The following is a 20088-nucleotide window of genomic DNA, read 5'->3' on the forward strand; positions in this document are numbered from 1 at the left end:
GTGTGTGTGTGTGTGTGTGTGTGTGTGTGTGTGTGTGTGTGTGTGTGTGTGTGTGTAAGAGAGAGAGAGAGAGACAGACAGACAGACAGACATGCACGCACGCATGCACGCACACGCGCGCACGCACACACACACACACACACACACACACACACACACACACACACACACACACACACACACACAGACACACACACGCACACGCACACGCACACGCACGCGCGCACACACACACACACACACACACACACACACACACACACACACACACACACACACACACACACACACACACACACACACACACACAGACACACACACACACACACACACACACACACACAGAAATCTGTCTGTCTGTCTGTCTGTCTGTCTGTCTGTCTGTCTGTCTGTCTGTCTGTCTGTCTCGTCCGTCCGTCCGTCTCTCTCTCTCTCTCTCTCTCTCTCTCTCTCTCTCACACACACACACACACACACACACACACACACACACACACACACACACACACACACACACACACACACACACACACACACACACACACACACACACACACACACACACACCTTAAGTTATATGAAATTATAACCAAATATATTGTTTCTATAATTAAGATAGAGGTTGCATTTTCTAGGAGGGGAAACACTACAATTGTCACAAAAACAATGGTTCTCAAAGAGGGATCCGGGGACCTCCAGGAGTCCTTGAAGGGGTTCCATGCATAGGAGGTCCCCAGCAAAATGTGTTAGATCAGTTTAACCACTGCCATATACTATTTTCAAACATATTGACATTTTGGGGGAAATGTTTGATATTTTTTGAAACATTTTAACAACACAAATCTTATTTGCAGGTCCCTGTCACAAAATCTTTCCAAATGGGCCAAATACATTAATTAATTTGGACACTGATTTAAAAGCCCTCTGCCTCATCACGCTGGTGAGCTGTGAGTGTGACATGCAGCTGCAGCCCGCCCCACTCTCTCTTATACCCAAGTTATACCCTCGTCCTCAGGGGTTTAAGCCTTGTGTTTTTCTTGAGCCTGCTCACTACTGCAATGAAGGAATTTGTTCATTTCGAGAACACTGTCGCCATGTGCTGCTGGATCACATTTTTCGGCGTCCTTTAAAGACAAAGGTTCGGAGTCCTATCGATTATCACCGAAACTCCTGCGACAGCGGCAGAAATTCATATTTATTTCCAACACATACATAGGCTACATGGACGCAGGCTGTTCACAGAGAGAAATGGATAATAACCCAGCGAATTCTGAGAAATCTCACCTTATACACGAGAAGAATTCTAAAATGTATTCACTAAAAACGAACAGGTAGGGAAAACTTTGTCCGCATGATAAACGTGTTTTCTACGCTAATTGAATAGATTGAATGTTGCATGAAACATGGGCTTTACGATAAAAGACCAAGTTTTAGACATAACGCATATAGTATACTACAGTGTAATGTTGATTTAATAAAAAGTGAATTGGGGAAGTGTAGCCAATAGACTATATTCTTTATGAGAGATGGGGAACGAATACATGTCAATCAGCCCTGCATCATGATGCTTTTTTTGTGCAACATGCGAGCCCCAAAACATGTTCCCTGTTATAAAATAAATAGGCTGCATAAAATAAATATCTTTGCTGTAGACAATGTTCTCTTGGAAGAAGAAAACAGAACATGTGAGCAGGCTGATATAACCATAACATTGTACAACAATTTAGGTTGGTTATTTGGGTTGGGTTACATTGTTCTTTCATGCCGCATATATGTTGCCATTAGAAGCCTTAAGCTGGCTACTGGCTGTTTTATGTGAATGAACAAATTCATTTCCATGCTTGGCTTGTTTCTGGACAGCCGCTGACAAATGGCCCCGAGGGGTAGTTCATTGAGCAGTGGGTAAAAACTCATCATCTGTCATTAGCAAGGCTACATCATCTCTCCCAAGCTGATCCAACTCTTCAAAAATAAAATAAAAATATATCTCTGGCCATGGCTAACGGTAGGGTCTATATTATAGCCTGTAAAATAGCCTACATAAAAATAGCCTACCGGGTCACGGTGGGATAAATTATGTCTCCTCCTCAGAATTCTTTCTGCATTTAAAATGATTTCAAAATAACAGTTGTTTAACGAACACGAAATATGTTTAATTCTCCAACAAAATTTGCATTTAATAGGCAATAGCCTATACTTGGCCTTGATTATTTATTTCTAAAGAACATGTCAGGCAAGAAATACCCTCTTGTTGTAAAAAAGGCAAATCACAATCTTCCATCGGTGGTTTTTAACCTTTTTCATATCAAGGTCCATTATATATTCGGCATTTGAGTCATGGACCATCATTTGATGATATTTAAACTCTCAGACCCAAGACTTAGAATATTTTGTTATCGTTGGATAAGATTTTGTCAAAATAACAATTCTTCTACATTCTCTAATTGTGTAGACTTCTTGTAAATCAAGTAATGCAGATGTTACAATAATGTAACTCTTACGGGTCCATTTGGTTTCATTTTGGTTTTTACACTCTCAAGAGTTAAAGATCTACAAGGGTCCATTTGGTTACCAACTCTCCATCATTTAGCTGGGGACCACATCAAGGACCACTGGTGGTCCCCGGACCACTGGTTGAGAACCACTGATCTAAATTGATTCAAGTTCTGAACATCGGCGAAAACGTCGTAGATAGGCTACAGCCTACCAATGATTAGGCCTGTATATAAAAATGCAGCTATCCCAAAACATATGGTTTTTCTTCGCAGCAAATCAAATAGATTGGCTATGCACTGTTACAACAAAAAGAGAACAAATTATTGATTTTTGTATGGAATAGGCCTACAAGTCATTAGAACAGAATGAGTTGCCTATATAGGCCTATATGGTTCATGTCCTCCGACGCGGTTCATTAACCCAGTGGTTCTTTTCAGGCCGCCCGCGACCCCCCAAAATAATCATATTTGAACTGGAGGCATTACATTTAGTTTGACTCGGTTCCACAGATAAATATTGTGAAATAGCAGATCTACAAGCTCACAAGGCCTTGCAACGTAAGGCGTTGTGAACAATTTTGCCAATGTTTGACCAGTTTTATAGTAGGCTATAGTTTGCTGATTACTTTTGATGCAGTAATGGTCTTTTTCTTTCTTTTTTAATTGTCACTTCACTGTCATCTAGGGACCCCCATCATGTGGGGACCCCCTGGGGGTCCCAACCCACAGGTTGAGAACCATTGCTTAACCTATACCTACAACAACATCTATCCATAAATAAATGTGACTTGACTTGACAGTTGACGTGTCTAGAATTTCGGCTCAAACGCATATTTGTTGAAAGAATGGCTTCCCATGGAGTTATGGCCCTATACCGACGAAAAAGAAACGCTATAGCCTAATAATTAATTAATCCACTACTATTATTAGGCTATGGTCATTAGGTTAGCTCCCACACCTTTTAAAAACAAGTTGGAACTTTAATGTAAGGCTATATTTTTGGGGACAGTTCTGGTCTGGGCCTTGATCTCAGCTTCTTATAAAAGGTCCTTTGGTGTATATGTTACAGTATGATTGGAGAACCAGTACGATTGAAGAAAGCGCGCTCGTTTTTACCACCCACCCAGCACTAGAGGGAGCCACAAGCCAGGCTTGTGCACAAACATATATGGCCACACACACACACACACACACACACAGTCACACACACACACACACACACACACACACACACACACACACACACACACACACACACACACACACACACGCGCACACACACGCGCACACACACGCGCTCATGCTTTTTTTGGTTTATTGAAAGCAGGACTGTTTAGATACTTTTATTGTGTTCTGGCTTTTGTTTTACTTTCTCCCTGACACACACACACACACACACACACACACACACACACACACACACACACACACAGTGATCCATGAAAAGAACTATTCTGTCCCTATCGGTTTACAAATCAAACGGCGCTGAGTCGACTAGTGGAGCGTCGGCCGGTCACCGCGGGCACTCGCGCCTGGAGGCGCGAGGGCGCGCTTCCTCGGCCTCAAGCTCCACTAAGTCGGCGCGCCGTGCGTGTGAACGCGTGTTCAGCGTTCCCCTCATAGATATTATGGTTCCCCTAGCGTAGCTTCCTGGTTGCTATGTGGGGGGGAACAACAAAAGACAGGTCTCCGTCGGCGCATCAAAGCCCCGCCTCTCCGCGCTCTCCTTCTCCTCCTCCTCGGAGGAGGAGAAGGAGAGAAGGAGAGGACGGGACGGGTTATTACGCGAGGAGGAGGAGGAGGAGGAGGCTCCTCTTCCTCGCGAGCCTCGCGTAATAACCCCCCGCCTCGCAGCGCCGTCCTCCTCCTCCTCCTCGCGAGCCTCGCTAATAAACCCTGTCTCGAAAAGCCCCGCCTCGCCCCGAAGGAGCCCCGTGCCTAAAAACGAGCGCTCTGTCTTCAATCGTACTGGTTCTCCAAACGTACTGTGACATATATATCACCATGTAGGCCTAGTCCTCACCGTCGTTGCGTTTCCACTTTTCCAAGCAATTTGCCAATCTACCATGCAACTCTTTTATAGGAACTAAAGTGACAGAAACTTTACAGTCTATTAGGCTAATGATGCTATTACCACAGCTGTCAGGAAGAAAAAGAGAACACATTCAATAATGAACAGAGCGGACGTCCACAAATATCCCCCTGAGATATGGAACCATTTCAAACTTGTTGCTCGTTTGAAATGCTATTTTCAAAATTGGCCTCTTTCTTATATTATTTGACAATTTGGCCAATGCTTGACCAGTTTTTAATAGTAGCCTAGTTTGTTGATTACTTTTGATGCAGAAATGAACTTTTTATTTTCTTTCTTTTTGAGGTATTAAAAGGTCTTAAAATGTCCTTAAATTGTCACTTGCACTGTCATCTGGGGACCCCCGCAAAATCATGTGGGGACCCCGACCCACAGGTTGAGAATCAATTCTCTTTCAGATAGAGAACAGGGCATCTCTCTCTCTCTCTCTCTCTCTCTCTCTCTCTCTCTCTCTCTCTCTCTCTCTCTCTCTCTCTCTCTCTCTCTCTCTCTCAGTCTCCCTCTCCCTCTCTCTCCCTCTCTCTCCATGTGCGACACCAAATGAATCTTTTCGCAACCCAAATGCAGTTTGTTCCATTTATTTTGATATCCTAGACCTAGAGAGATATTTCCTCTCACGCCCATCTCGATAAAAAAAAGGAAAAGAAACAGGCGCTTTTCATGATTAGAATTAGATCACTGTCTGTCACCATCCTGTCATCACCTCTCACCTCTCGAACAACGCTCCCACGCCAGAGCGACGCACCCCGTGTCCTATCTGCAGCAGGCAGACATGCGAGTCATTTAAATGGTAGTCAATCAAATATGTAGCCTGCCACCTATACGCCTTTTTGTTCATTTAGAAACCGTTGCCTACTTGGAACAAAGGACCAGGGCAGCATCTTTGCACTTTTCTCATTTTGGATATTATTACAGTACTACATTTAATATTAAATAGGATGCACGGCCTGCAGAGTATAGATTAGGCCTACACTCTACAATTGTGAAGATTATTATATGTTTTTGGATCAAATGGGCGATATTTTTTTAGATGCAAAATGCTTAGGTTTATACTAATTGCAGATGCATCAGGCATATTAATTCAATGAACAGCTCTCCATAAGCGCTCAGTTCATTGTCATTTCACACATCAGTGACTAGTAGCCTATTAAATATTTCCCACCATTTCTGCTGCCATTATAATTTACAACTTAATACATGGTTCGGGACTTTGAATTGAAAATACAATATATTAGGTCAGTAAATGCGGCATCTATTCTATATGTTATTCATTTTTGAATAGTTTTCATTCAAAACTATAGGCCTAGGCCTTCACGAGATAATTGCCGAGCACAGCCCAATAGGCTAATAATAGGCCTATATGGTTCAGTCATACCTATTTCTTTAGGTCTTGTTTTAGGGCAGTGTCTGTGGTTCTCAACCTTTTCACGCCGCGACCCCCCCAAATAATCATATATGAACTGGGGACCCCCAACCCAGACAAGCATTTGGAATTGTAAGAGTTGAGGCATTACATTTCGTTTGACTCGATTCCACAGATAAAAATTGTGAAAATAGCAGCTTGGCGTTGCGAGCTTGTAGATCGGCTATATTTTCACAGTTGGCCTCTTTCTTGTATTATTTGAACATTTGACCAATGTTTGACTAGTTTTTATAGTATAGTTTGTTGATTACTATTGATTGTAATTGGTCTGTAATTGGTCTTTTTCTTTGCTTTCTTTTCCCCCCTTTTTTTAGGTATTAAAAAAAGTCTTAAAAGTCCTTAAATTGACGCTTCACTGTCATCTGGGGACCCCCCCCCCCCCCCCCCCCCGCTAAATCATGTGGGGATCCACCTGGGGGTCCCGACCTATAGGTAATGAGACCCACTGTTTTAGAGTGTGTTTATCTCAGAACGAAAACGTGCAGTATTGCGTTGCGTTCTCTGCCGCAGGGCTGATCGCGGCCGCTGTCCATGGTACTGATGGTACTTCTTTCACCATTATTGGCGGGGGCCGGGTGCAGTTATTACGGAGCCCCTGAAGGAACATTACTAGGTAGATTGTTAAAGTAACTAGTACATTTACTCAAGTACTGTACTTAAGTAAAATGTTGAGGTATTTTATACTGGAGTATTTCCAATTGTCTAGTTTTACTTCAACTCCACAGTCTCCATACATCTCAGAGGCAAATATTGTACTTTTGCTCCACTACAATTCAGTCCGATTACTTGATAGCTTTAGTCACTAGTTACTTTGCAGATATAAATTATTACATTATAAAACATACATTAACCACTTTAGCCCTATTTTAAATATGCAAGCTTGTGGATCTGCTATTTTCAAACATTTTAGTACTTTTACTTTTGGTACTTTAACATTTAACTCAAGTAAATTTAGAATTCCAGACGTTTACTTGTAACAGAGTATTTCTACATTCCAGTATTGATACTTTTACTTAAGTAAAACATTTGAGTACTTTTTCCACCGCTGATGGACTAGCACACCCCATACTGTAGAATAATTGGTTAATATAATCTTTTTGTTATAATATTTCTTATTTCAGTGATGTGCAGCACTTATAAATATACAAATAGCTGCAAGAAGATGGGATGTGTTGTGTAGCGTTGCTGCGTATAGTGTATAAGACGGAAACAATGCAATATAACATTTTAAGCTGTTTAATTTGCCAAGAAATTCCGTTGGAATGCATAGGCTAATTAATCTAAAACAAGGAGGGCGACAGTAGCAGACTGTTACATTTCACCTGTACTGGTCCAGTACACCTAAGGCTAGAGAGACCTTTATGGGCCAAGCTATACAATGATGAGCTTGACTGACTGTCCACTCAACAGCGCTAAATAGACTATAAATACACTGCCAATTAAGTTTTAGTATTAAACCAAAGTCCACGGTCTGCCTGGCTGGCCTACACATTTCTCATTATTTTTTGTTTTTAGATGGAATGAATTTGAGGAGAGAATCGAGAGAAGGCCTGCTTTTTGGCTTCGAACAAGCACTCATGGATGTAGGCGGGTGTGGGTTACCAAACGGGCCCACTGGGCCCAGGTCCAGGGGTCAGACTCTGACCCCTGTCTGTCTGCTCTGACCGTCAGAGCCTTGTGGGAATTGTTGCTATATTATTAACTTTATATTTCTTGTCAAAGGGCTTAGTCATTCATATCAAAAACAGAGTCCCAGAAGTACTGAAAAAATATATACTACTATTCTCCACTTACATATGAAATGGAAAAACAAGAATGCAAACAGTTTGGAAATAGAGGCGTTTGTGCATGGGTCACTATGTCAATTGTGTTTTAGAATTAGTTCTTTAATATCAGAGTTGGCTTAAATGTACCTCTAATTTGTGGTTGAGAGTGATGTATTTTTGTTAATGTGCTCTCTAAGTTTGGAGTCTTCCTGCTGTAAATCCTGATCAGATGCAGGTGAATGCATGTCTTATTGATGTAATAATCTGTTGGAGTTAATTGTGCAGTGCACTGTAAATTCAGTTGAGATGCGAGTGAGTGTGTCAGCGTTTTGAATTGTGTGTGTGCCAGTGGTTCTCAAACCTTTTAATTTAAGGACTCATACGGAGTTACAGACTTTTTAAGGCTCCATTTGGAACCCCATCAAGGAACCCTGAGGGTCCCTGGAACCCACTTTGAGAAGGCGTATGCATATGTGTGCTGTCGATCATGTTGAGGTTCTGAATGTTTCTGTGCTGTTGGCTGCAAGTCAGTGTACCTGAGCAGGAGGGTGGGAGATTGTGGAAGGTGGTGGGGGGTTCAAGTGCATGCCTATAGGGGCCCAATTTGTCAGAAACCACCTATAGATGTAGGCCTTTAAAATATCCCGGCATTTCATTTTTTGATAATACCAGCCTATACTCCGGAACGATGCAAGTCGGAACAGTGCACTGCAGTACCCGTTGGACCTGTTGTCAGAGTGTCTGTCTGTCTGTCTGTCTGTCTGTCTGTCTGTCTGTCTGTCCCTTTTTATAGCCATATATGGAGTTCTGTGTCAGGCGTGCCCAAATATGGAGTCTAGACCAGTCTTTGACATCAGTACTATGTCATTAATTATATAATTATATTTAACCTAGATTTAATCTTTAGACTTTAGAGAATTCCCATAGACCCAATTAATGTTGTGCTACCAGATTCGCATTGAATATATATGTGATATGCTGTATCTATATATATTTGGAGCCCATGGCCTGTGTTTGTGCGTGCGTGCGTGCGTGCGTGCGTGCGTGCGTGCGTGCGTGCGTGCGTGCGTGCGTGCGTGCGTGCGTGCGTGCGTGCGTGCGTGCGTGCGTGCGTGCGTGCGTGCGTGCGTGCGTGCGTGCGTGCGTGTTTGTTCTCACATCCCAGTGGTGTGATTGAACAGAATCCGTTTTTCCACTTCACTGATTCTTTTCAACATCCCCTGCATGGGCAGTCCCAAGATCCTCTGTGTGTGTGTGTGTGTGTGTGTGTGTGTGTGTGTGTGTGTGTGTGTGTGTGTGTGTGTGTGTGTGTGTGTGTGTGTGTGTGTGTGTGTGTGTGTGTGTGTGTGTGTGTGTGCGCGCACATGGCATTATCTCCTGTGAGCCCAAATTAGTTTTTTTCCACCTCATTAGACATATCATTGCCACTCTTCCTCTCATGCAGACTCCATGAGCCAATGTGTGTGTGTGTGTGTGTGTGTGTGTGTGTGTGTGTGTGTGTGTGTGTGTGTGTGTGTGTGTGTGTGTGTGTGTGTGTGTGTGTGTGTGTGTGTGTGTGTGTGTGTGTGTGTGTGTGTGTGTGTGTGTGTGTGTGTGTGTGTGTGTGTGTGTACCTCTGTACATGTGCATGAGGAAAATAGACAAGTCAGCGTTTGTGCATTGATTGAATTCTAATCTGATGTGTATTGCATGAGAGAGAGAGCTGTACATATGTAGTTCTCAGGTGAGACACTGACACAATAGGCTATTGTGTAACTGAGCATGAAGGGAAAGGGCTGGGGGGTGGCTTTACAGAAACATCAGCATTTGTACAATATTCATAGTTATGTTTTGCTGTCTATCTGTGCTAAAAGGTCAAGTTTCCTGAATATGTAAAGGAGCATCATATGAAATTGGAAGAGTACATTTTTTAAATAGTACCCAAAAATCCCCATTCACCATTAATTAGACATTAAAATGTTTGTATACTGTCTTAATGTAGTGTTTTTGTTATGGTTATGTTGGTATGGCTTTTTGGAAATGAGAGTATTTGTTAAGGGGATGTGGCAGGGGGTGGAGGGAGGGTATGTGTGTATGTATGTATGAGAGTGTGTTGATGTTGTCATTGTAAGTAAAGAATTGATCAATAAACACATTGTTAAAAAAGAAATTAGACATTTTGTCTATTATGGTTAATTATTTTTATTTTCATTAAAACACATGAACCATATCCCTATAACCTGGCCATAATTAATTAATTAGACCTATTTCATAATGCAGTATATTCTCAGGTTATCGGTTTGACACATTGCCGGGGCTCAAACTTGGGACCTTCTGCTTTCCAGGCGGTCTCTCCCATTCAGTTATGGCCGCCCCCAAATGTAATAATAGGCAAACATTTGTCAAAAACATCACATCTACAAGCCCACAACATGTCATGTTGCAACACATTGTGGGCTTGCAGATTGGCTATTTTTGGTGTTGAGGGGAAAAAGACCCATGGTCAACAATAGGGTTTAAGTCTCAAGACAAATAAAATGAGTCAGTGCAAAATGCGGTCCCCATAGTTAGATTATGTGCAGAATTACTCAGTTGTTTTATGTGAAATATTCATTTAACAACTCTGCATAGTATTCAGCTTTAGTTGTGTGGTATATGAAGTGGGAATATATACACAAATAAAACTATACACTGTAAATCTGCAATAGTTTGCAGATTTTGTAGGCATCTTTATTGTCCATTGTACTTTCGTAACGATGTACATTCCCTGCATATGGAGTGCATTATTGAATATAGTTGTGCATATACGATATGTGCACTCACTCTCACAAGATTTCACATTGCACAGATTACACACCTGCTGTGTTGTTGATGCCCAGTTTGAAGAAAAGATTGTGTTCTTGTTCATTTTCTTTTAATATGTCCTACAGTTCTTTGTCAGAATCTAAAGAGCAGTATCCCTTTGAGAATGGAGGTGTGTCGGGGGCCATCGAGCTGAAGCGGCCCGTCAGGGTCCATTGCCATGGCAACAAGGTATCTGCACACGAGGAGAACGCTGACAGGCTGCTGGCCCAGAAGAAACTATGCATCGCCTCTGCCGTATGTCTCGTCTTCATGATCGGAGAAGTCATAGGTGAGCTTCAATATGGGCTTTAGTAGAAATGGGAGTACACTGTAAACTCCTCAGTGTTAATTTAACGCAGAGAGTGTACAAGGAACCAAATGCACCCATAAGCGTCCATTTACCGTAGTTACATTTGCACAATCTCTGAGTTACAAATGGGTAAATGAACTTTTAGATTTGACTGTGTATGGACACGGCATTCGTCGTTCATTCATCAATTATTTTACAGTACATGTGTTTGTGTAGGGTTATTCTCTTTTATTCTGTAGAGCAGCAGCCCACTACGAAGTACATAAAGGTACAATGTGCCTCGGTTTCAAGTACAGCAACATTTTACAAACAGTAGCATGCAAGTACAGGGAGTTCAAGGCTCAGAGAAATTGGTCAGACAATATATGTGATCCCAGAAACATGTAATGAGGAAGAGAAAGTAAATAGACAAAAGCTAAAGTAGGAAATAGAGGGAGAGTTTTGTTTTATGACGCTAGGTATTTTAACAACATCTAAGATGGAAGTAACAGCGTTACATATCATGAACTTCAATATTTCCATTGTCTGCTGGTAATGTATAACTTAACTTTGACACAAGATTCGTTGTGGAATCCTGTCTTTTACACACAAACTAATTGTGTCACATGTTAGTGCCATGAAAACCACAAGCTCCACAGAGAAATGTTTAGAGACTAAAGGTTTAGTCAACAGTATTCATGAAGAGACACAAATAGAGGTATGACAACATTTCCCTCAACTGTGGATGTGTGTACACGTCCTGTAACTGTGTGAAAATGAGCCTGAAGCAGGGTGCTGCTGGAAAAGAACATCTGCGCTTACTTGACGTTCCCCTGGTTTCTCCTGCTGCTAAGACACACGCAAGACAGGTCACAGACCAAATTGGCCCCATGATGTCCCTAATGGGCCTGTGCCTAGGGTATTTTTCATAAAACCCATGATGTCCCTAATGGGCCTGTGCCTAGGGTATTTTTCATAAAACACATTAAGATAAGAAAGCTGAAATAGATGACACAGGAGGGCGGGTATATCCATTGCAGGAAATAGTTCACTGCAATGGATAAAACTAAATCCTGTGCTGTAGTCTCAAGTCAATTAAATACAAGTCCAAATTAAGTCTGAAATCTTCAGTTCCAAGTCAAAGTCATCTTGCCTCGAGTCAATGTCGAGTCCCAAGTCTCCAGCTTTCAAGTCCAAGTCCAAACTTTTGGTCGTGACATGCTTACATGGACTGGAAAACATACCATGTATCATTCCAAACTCCAAATTCACACTGCAGTTTCCCCTTCACTGGTCCCATACCATTTACTGTAAGTGAATTATTGTTATAGACAATATTTCTAGTACACAAGAGCTGAACGTTTTCATTCATTTATGTCATTTGTCATGCTCAGTTAGAAAGTCAAAGTTCAAGTCCAAGTAACAAACAAACAAAACAACTCCAAGTCCAAATTATGTTTGAGTCAAGGTTATTTGTGACATAAAATAGAGTTGAGTACTACACGACTGTGCTTCCGTAGCCAGTAAATCCAAAGGTGTTGCACTTTTTGAGTGCAATGAACATAAACTCTCTGAAATAATAATTTTACGAGGTGCTTCTCTTTATGACATAATTTCACACACAGAACTCTGTGCCCTTCCTCCTACAAACATTTTCTCAGACTAAAATGACTTGGGGGAGATTGAAGCAGTAAAGCTTTAAAGAACTTCAATCACTTGTTTAGTAGTTTAAACAAAAAACATTTTCTCACTGCAGTATGAAAAGGATGACTCAGAAGTCTCAGATTCATCAGTCATGGGTCTGATGAAATCATCACTAAACAGATCTTTGTTTTGCTCTCAGTATTGGACGCGTGCCAAGAGATGGTGTTGTGTTTATATTGCTATGTCTCTGAAACTCTGAGTGGCTCCAACAAAAGAAACAATTGACGTTTGTCAGAGCATCACGCAAACTCTGCTTTTGTCCACAGTGTATAGGGGAAGATTGTGTTGAACAACACCGATGTGGGGGAGAGAAAAAATGTCTGGGGGCAGACGTACAAGCCAATTCCAGGCAGAGTGGTGTGTTGATTGTATTGTATATAGTCTTTATTTAGAGGGCATACAATCTTATTTTAATGAATAAACATTGTATCTTAGTACAATATAGCTCATATGCGGAGGCTGGAGGTGGTCTCCCTTACCGTTCTTCTAGAAATTAAGACCCTGGTGTTGGACGGACTGGTTGACAATGTCAACAAAGTTAGATGTGTTGCCATCTTTATTGAACTGTAGTTTTTAGACATCGTTGCAATTAGTCCCACCTCAACCACACACACACACACACACACACACACACACACACACACACACACACACACACACACACACACACACACACACACACACACACACACACACACACACACACACACACACACACACACACACACACACACACACACACACACACACTCAGTTCTTTCATGTTCTTGTCGCTGCAGGAGGGTACCTGGCTCACAGTCTGGCCATCATGACAGATGCAGCTCACCTGCTTACAGACTTGGGCAGCATGATGGTCAGCCTCTTCTCCTTGTGGATCTCCTCCAGACCTCCCACCAAAACCATGAACTTTGGCTGGCACAGATCAGGTCACAATTACTTCTGAAAATACATAAGAATGAATGAATGGATGGATGAATGAATGAAAGAAACTTTTACTGGAACCGTTAAATATCATATGAAATCATAAATTAAATGAGAATGGTCTTAACATTCAAACTCAAGCATATAGCTTGAGTGTGTGTGTGTGTGTGTGTGTGTGTGTGTGTGTGTGTGTGTGTGTGTGTGTGTGTGTGTGTGTGTGTGTGTGTGTGTGTGTGTGTGTGTGTGTGTGTGTGTGTGTGTGTGTGTGTGTGCAGTTGTAGTAGTAACACCTGTCTTGCCACAGCTGGAGGAATAAGTGTCATGAAGTGTCATTGGATAGCATGTTATGTAGACAGATGCCAGGTTCATTTGTTTTTACTTTATACTGTTAGACTGATGATAGGTTCTTGATCCTTGAATACTATTTCTATGCATTTGATGTATTACCATGTTAACTATAGCTTACTGTAAATCACTCTGTCAGCTAAATGCCAAAATTGTAAATTTTAATGAAATAGATGAAGAAACAAAGCCATAACTACCTATAATTTACTGTATCAAATTTGATCAAGAATAAAGTTAAAGGTGGCAAAATGTGGACCATTCAAAAAATATATATATATATATCACAATATTTCAAATTACTTCAATTCACAATGGAACCAGTATCCATTGAATCGCAAGGCTTGAATTAACAGAGATTATCAAATGATCAAGTAATACCGGTCACTCCATGCATAGCCTAAAGCAGGGCTACTCAACTTAGGATGGCTAAGGGGCCACTCAGCAAAATACCAAAAGTCCAAGGGGCCGCCATAAAAATTACGGTCCTATTTTGGATTTTTCGATTTTGTAACACACAATAAAATGTACATTTTGACATCATATTCAGGGGTGCACATAACTTTCCGTTTTGTCAACGGGGGGGGGGGGGGGGGGGGGGTTTCAGCACGGTGCCCACCGGGACAGTTTTCTCAGGGGGGGGGGGAGGGGGGGTGCTGCGCGAGAAAAAAAGGACTCTTTGCTTCCAAATTCCGCCGAACCTGTGCTGCGCTGCTTTTATCCGCCAAATTTGGGACGTTCACGGCATATTTTTGCACCATTACGGTACGTTCATCATCGGTGACTGACGAGTGCCTCTAACAGCCGCTGCGTGCAGCGGGCTGCGAGTCGCAGCCTGTCTGTGTGTCAGGATGCGAGGCTCACACAATCACAGCATGCGTCCCCCTGCGCCTATGGCTGTACATGGGGCCGACACGTGCTTTAGCGTGAGTGTGTGAGTGTGGCTTCAGGAAGTAAATCTCCAGGCTTTTATTTTTTAGTTTTGCTAAAAAATAAAAGCTTGGAAATTCCGGTCCCAGCTGTTGGTACGCAAAAGCGCCTCGCGTCGTCTGATGTGGTGCTCATTATTTATTTTGGGTGCGCATGCGCACCTGCGCACCAGTTATGTGCACCCCTGATCATATTCTTTTCACTGTACCAGTTTATTTTGTGTGTATGTCCAGTGGCATCAGTTCAGCAAAAGCTAAGGTATGGCAAGGTTAGGGTTGCCAACTCCCAGAGATTGAAATAAGGGACACCTATCCTGGGCGGGAAAATGTGGGGGTCAAACCCCCCCAAAAACCCCAAATGCATAGAAAACTATGCATTATACCTGTAACAATTGACGCACCTGTATGTATGTCTGTTTGTTTTTGAAAAATGTTTTAGCAACCCATACATTTGAACGGAAATGTATATTTTTAAAATGTATATTTTTATTTTAAAAAAAAAAAAAAAAAAAAAGTTTTTTTTTTTTTTTTTTTTTTTTTTGGGGGGTTTGACCATCGGGCCGCCAAGACGCGGCGTGCGGGCCGCATGCGGCCCGCGGGCCGCGTGTTGAGTAGCGCTGGCCTAAAGGATGTAGGCTACTGTGAAAGTGTCATGATACTGTAAGTCGCTTTGGATAAAAGCGTCTGCTAAATGACTGTAATGTAATGTAATGATATCTTTGCTCAAATGTCAGACAAATGTGTCCAATAATCGATCATTAAATGATTCTGATTATTGATTATATATATTATTGATTCTGATTAATGATTATTTTCATATCCTATTCTATTGGACAGAGATCCTTGGAGCGCTGTTGTCAGTCATGTCCATATGGATCGTTACGGGGGTGCTGGTCTACCTGGCTATTGAGAGGATTGTGCGCAACGACTATGAGATCGAGGGCGGCGTGATGCTGATCACCTCATGTTTTGCCCTCATCGTCAACATTGTGTATGTTGCTGTTAGGGTCAGGTCTGGGGCATGTCTTGGATTGGGTTTGTGAGGCATTTAAGCCTTATTAAACAGTATGGTATGGTTTAAACCTGTATGATTGCTATTGTGTGTGTGTGTGTGTGTGTGTGTGTGTGTGTGTGTGTGTGTGTGTGTGTGTGTGTGTGTGTGTGTGTGTGTGTGTGTGTGTGTGTGTGTGTGTGTGTGTGTGTGTGTCTCTTCTACACAAGAGACACAGGTCTTGCATTTAGTTTGTTAACACATGCATGAGATTCATCAAGGGCTTGAACCCGAAAGGTTGCATGTGACATGTTTGGGAAATAATGAATTTCATACACAGCAACCAACAGCCAAAAATAATGGAAGCATCTCAGCAAATGAGGGATACAAAGATGGCTGAAAGCAGCATTTTTGCAACACTATTAAGGTGTGATGTGTATTTTTCAAATATAGTTCAGATCCTCCCAGCCTCTGATTGGGCAAAGGGCAGAGGACATGGACTGGATGCAAGACATGTTGGGGGTGAAGTATACCTTTAAGAATGACTGGTTTTATGAGAATGTGAACCTCACTGAGCTTGGTAGTGTGTATTGGGTTTTGGATAATGATCCCTGTACGCTATGGACCAAAAGATATAATGACCATTAACCACTTATATTGACTAGGGTCCCCCAAGGGTCTGTACAATTTAACGTTTTTTACACCAAATCACTTCGCCCAAAATAGCCAATCTATATGCTCATGCGCCGTGTTGAGAGCTCATAGATCGGCTGAATGGCGCCCTATTTTTTCCAAATGTTCACATTTTTCACAGATTGTTCACCTCTGTGTTGTGATTGTATTATGACATGCCCAGAATAGATATGCCTAGGGTGCATGTGTTTAAAATCTCTGTTGTAATGTTTCCTCTTCTATCTAGTATGGCCTATATCCTCCACCACTCCACCACGTTTCACTCACACGGAGAGGGCTACCACCAGATCAACGAGAGCGGCCAAAGTCCTGTGGCTCACGGCCACTCCCACGCACTCCTCGGTGGCCACGGACACGGTAACACCAGCGTGCGTGCGGCGTTCATCCATGTGGTGGGAGACCTGCTCCAGAGTGTAGGCGTCATGGTGGCTGCAACCATCATCTATTTCCGGGTCAGTTGCTTGCTTCTGCACACACTGGACATATGACATTTGTGCACACACAAGGTTAATGTCAATGGATGGGTTGCACTAATCTTTTGTATATGTACTGCTATAGTTCTTTGATACAACAACATGAAGGTGTCAGAGGTGTTTCTGGTTCAAATCTGCTGCAGAGCCAATCAAACAAAGCTTTGGCAAAATATTCCTATGTTTTTTATTTGAAATCTTCTGAAAGGCACTTGTTCTCTATTCCATGGGGTTGTTTGTCAGAGACACAGCCACTAAAGGAGGCAGCAGAACCGAAACCTTTATTTTTTTGCGTTTCGTCTTGAACACATTGTAGGAATTAAAATACTGAATAAATAAAATCATCTCGTTTCTGACAGAGTGATTTTCAACAGTCTATTAAACAATTATGGCAGTGAACAAAAGTGCATAAAAGGGCATAAAAGATCTTGCTCGCTAGATCAATCTAGATTTGTAAAAAATCCTTTAAAACAGCCACACACAAAAAAAGCCCCTCCAAAGTTCTACACGAAGGCTTGGTTGACATTGAATGCAGTGCAGCCATAAAGACGAGTAAAGACTTAATTTACTGCCGTTGCAGTGCAAGAAGTTTCTGCTTGGCTGCAGAAACATCTTAGACACAGCTCTGAGCATCCCAGCCCATGAAATGACACTCCATAGAGCACACCATGTGACATCCCTCTTCTCCCCCATGTCACTCCTTCACCCACCATTACCCTTACGGCAATCCTCTTCCTCCATAATCTCTCTCCAATTCTTTTCCACGCTCCCTCTCTCCTTCTCTGTCATTTCCCCCCTCTTTCTGTCTCTCTCCTTCAGCCTGAATATAAAGTAGCAGATCCCATCTGCACCTTCCTCTTCTCCGTCTTTGTCCTCTGCACCACTGTCACCATCCTCAGAGATGTCTTCAGGATACTCATGGAAGGTAAAATATTAATTGAAAAAGCTGGATCAGACAGTGTGTCAAACCAGACCCCCGCCCGCCCAACACATTACATACTCTGCAAATGTTGCTGTCATTTGCACATTGTTGCAGTTTGCACACTGGTCACATCACAGAAACAAAAGCTTGATACCCATTTCAATCAGACACCTAACAGGCCAACAGCTATTGACATGTGGAAATATGATACATTTTGTTTGTCCTTTTTGATGTCCAGGAGCTCCAAAGGGGATTGAGTTCAACTCTGTGAAGGATGTGCTTCTGACTCTGAAAGCTGTGAAAGCCATGCACTGTCTGCACCTCTGGAACCTGACTGTAGGTCAGCCTGTCATCTCTGTTCACCTGGCTATAGGTAAGGCCCTGTTTTACACTTGCAGTGGTGGAAGATATACTGAGATTTCTGAGAGCAGTACCACAATATAAGAATACATACACTGTAAAGTAAAACTCCTGTATTATAAACTGTATTTGAGTAAAAGTACAAAAGTATTGGCATCAATCAGATGAGGGATCTACAGAAAACAAAAATGATATCTGGGTACTATTGTGTAAGCTACACTACAAAATATATTTGTATTGGATTTAATACAATTGAAAATTGAAAAAAATAAGAAGAAGTGAGTTTGAGGCATATTGAATTTCCTGCACAACAAAGGAGGGGAATATAAAGATCTTTCAGTGTCATGATATCATTACGAGCCCATAGATGAAAGGAGCTACAGTGTCTAATAAATAAATACAAATACAAAGATTTGCCTCCTTGCTGAACAGGGCCTGACCAACCAGTAGGGGTTGTTAAAGGTCCCTCACTGGTTTCCCATCCATGAAGACATCACCCTGTGATGCCCCAAAAAAGTTTTTTCACTGATAACTCATCACCTGACATTAGTTTTTAATGGTCATTTCTACTTCTTTTTTTGTTTTGTCAGAAGAGAACGCTGACCCCAACGCTGTGCTGAAGGAAGCCACAGAATTGCTTCAGACCAAGTTTGGTTTCCACAGCACCACCATCCAGGTGGAACCATATGCTGACGACATGGCCCACTGCACCCAATGCCAGGACCCCACAGACTAATGGAGGATGCCCACCCAGACGCTGCTGCACATCACTTTGACACTGACTAGACTGGCTCCAGCTCATTCACATTGTCAGAGAACTGGACTGGCTGAGAGCGGAGTTCCCCCAAAGCATCATCGTGCCAACATCATCTCTGTTAGCTTTATTCAACCAGGAAACAAGGACGCAACACGGTGTGGCGCTTTTATTATCCGATTTCAGTTTTTGGTGTGGGATGGTAATCCCGGCTGTTCTTTTATTGTGTGTTCAAGGTAGCTAGCTCTTATTGTTTTTTTTATCACTTGTAAATTCAAAGGGGATACAAATTGACAGCAGCATGCCATGTGCTGAAAAAAGTGTGTTTTGAAGAGTGACTTCTTACCTGTCCACCAGCACGAGCTTGTGTATCGTGTTCAGTGTTTATGCGATTGAAAAAACTCATGCCAAAGAGGAGTGCAGGTTACATTCCATTGTTTGTGGAAGGAAATGATCCAGTGTGCAATTCTGTCTGACAAAACTTTCATTGTTGACATCAAGTCTGCAAACTGCCATGTTTGATGAACCACAACAAAAGGAAGAGTAATTTCAACTGCACGGCAGGCCAAAAATAATAAAATGAAAAAAATGTAAGGATTTATTTGATCAGCCTCAATAGTGGGCAGCTGCTGTTTTTCTGGTTTATTGGCACTGTTGGAAGTAAAGGCAAAAGTTAAGAGTTGGCCTCTCTCCTTGACTGAGCAATGGGCACTAGTACTGCGGCTGCAGTAGGATGTGATAGCTGCAAATACATCAATATCGACTGATGTACAAGAACTCGGGGGAAGACAATTAGAATTCTGTTGATTCTGTCTCACCCCCCCCCCCCCCGTCTTAAAGGTGCGTCTCAGAGAGAGGCGTTTTGCCAAATGGTGCATTATGTTGCCGTGGATGGACGAGGGCTGCGAGAGGGCGGTGGCGGAAATGGATTGGTGTCAGTGTGAGGAAGCATCCTCCTGCTGCCCACGTCCGCCAACTCTCTGTCAAAGGCATATTCGGCTCATATGGGCACAATCATTTACTCCCCCCCCCCCCCCCCCGAGTCCGACAATTAGGCTCAGTTCTGTACATCCATCCATCTATCGCACTATCCCATCTTCCAGCAGCCGCAGTA

At 42.3% G+C, this 20088-nt stretch overlaps 1 protein-coding gene across 1 annotated transcript; it reads left to right on the top strand.

Moving 5' to 3' along the window:
• Positions 1-1248: 1248 nt before the first annotated feature.
• slc30a2 (solute carrier family 30 member 2) lies at positions 1249-18956 on the top strand (the record flags this gene model as incomplete). The annotated part of the gene is made up of 8 exons (XM_080453192.1): positions 1249-1331; positions 10686-10888; positions 13372-13518; positions 15622-15775; positions 16695-16920; positions 17758-17863; positions 18099-18233; positions 18811-18956. The coding sequence occupies 8 exons, from the start codon at positions 1249-1251 to the stop codon at positions 18954-18956; spliced, it is 1200 nt and encodes a 399-aa protein (XP_080309318.1).
• Between the last annotated feature and the right edge of the window lie 1132 nt (positions 18957-20088).

Source organism: Gymnoscopelus braueri (genome assembly GCF_963280865.1).
Source record: "Gymnoscopelus braueri genome assembly, chromosome: 16".
NCBI lineage: Eukaryota > Metazoa > Chordata > Actinopteri > Myctophiformes > Myctophidae > Gymnoscopelus > Gymnoscopelus braueri.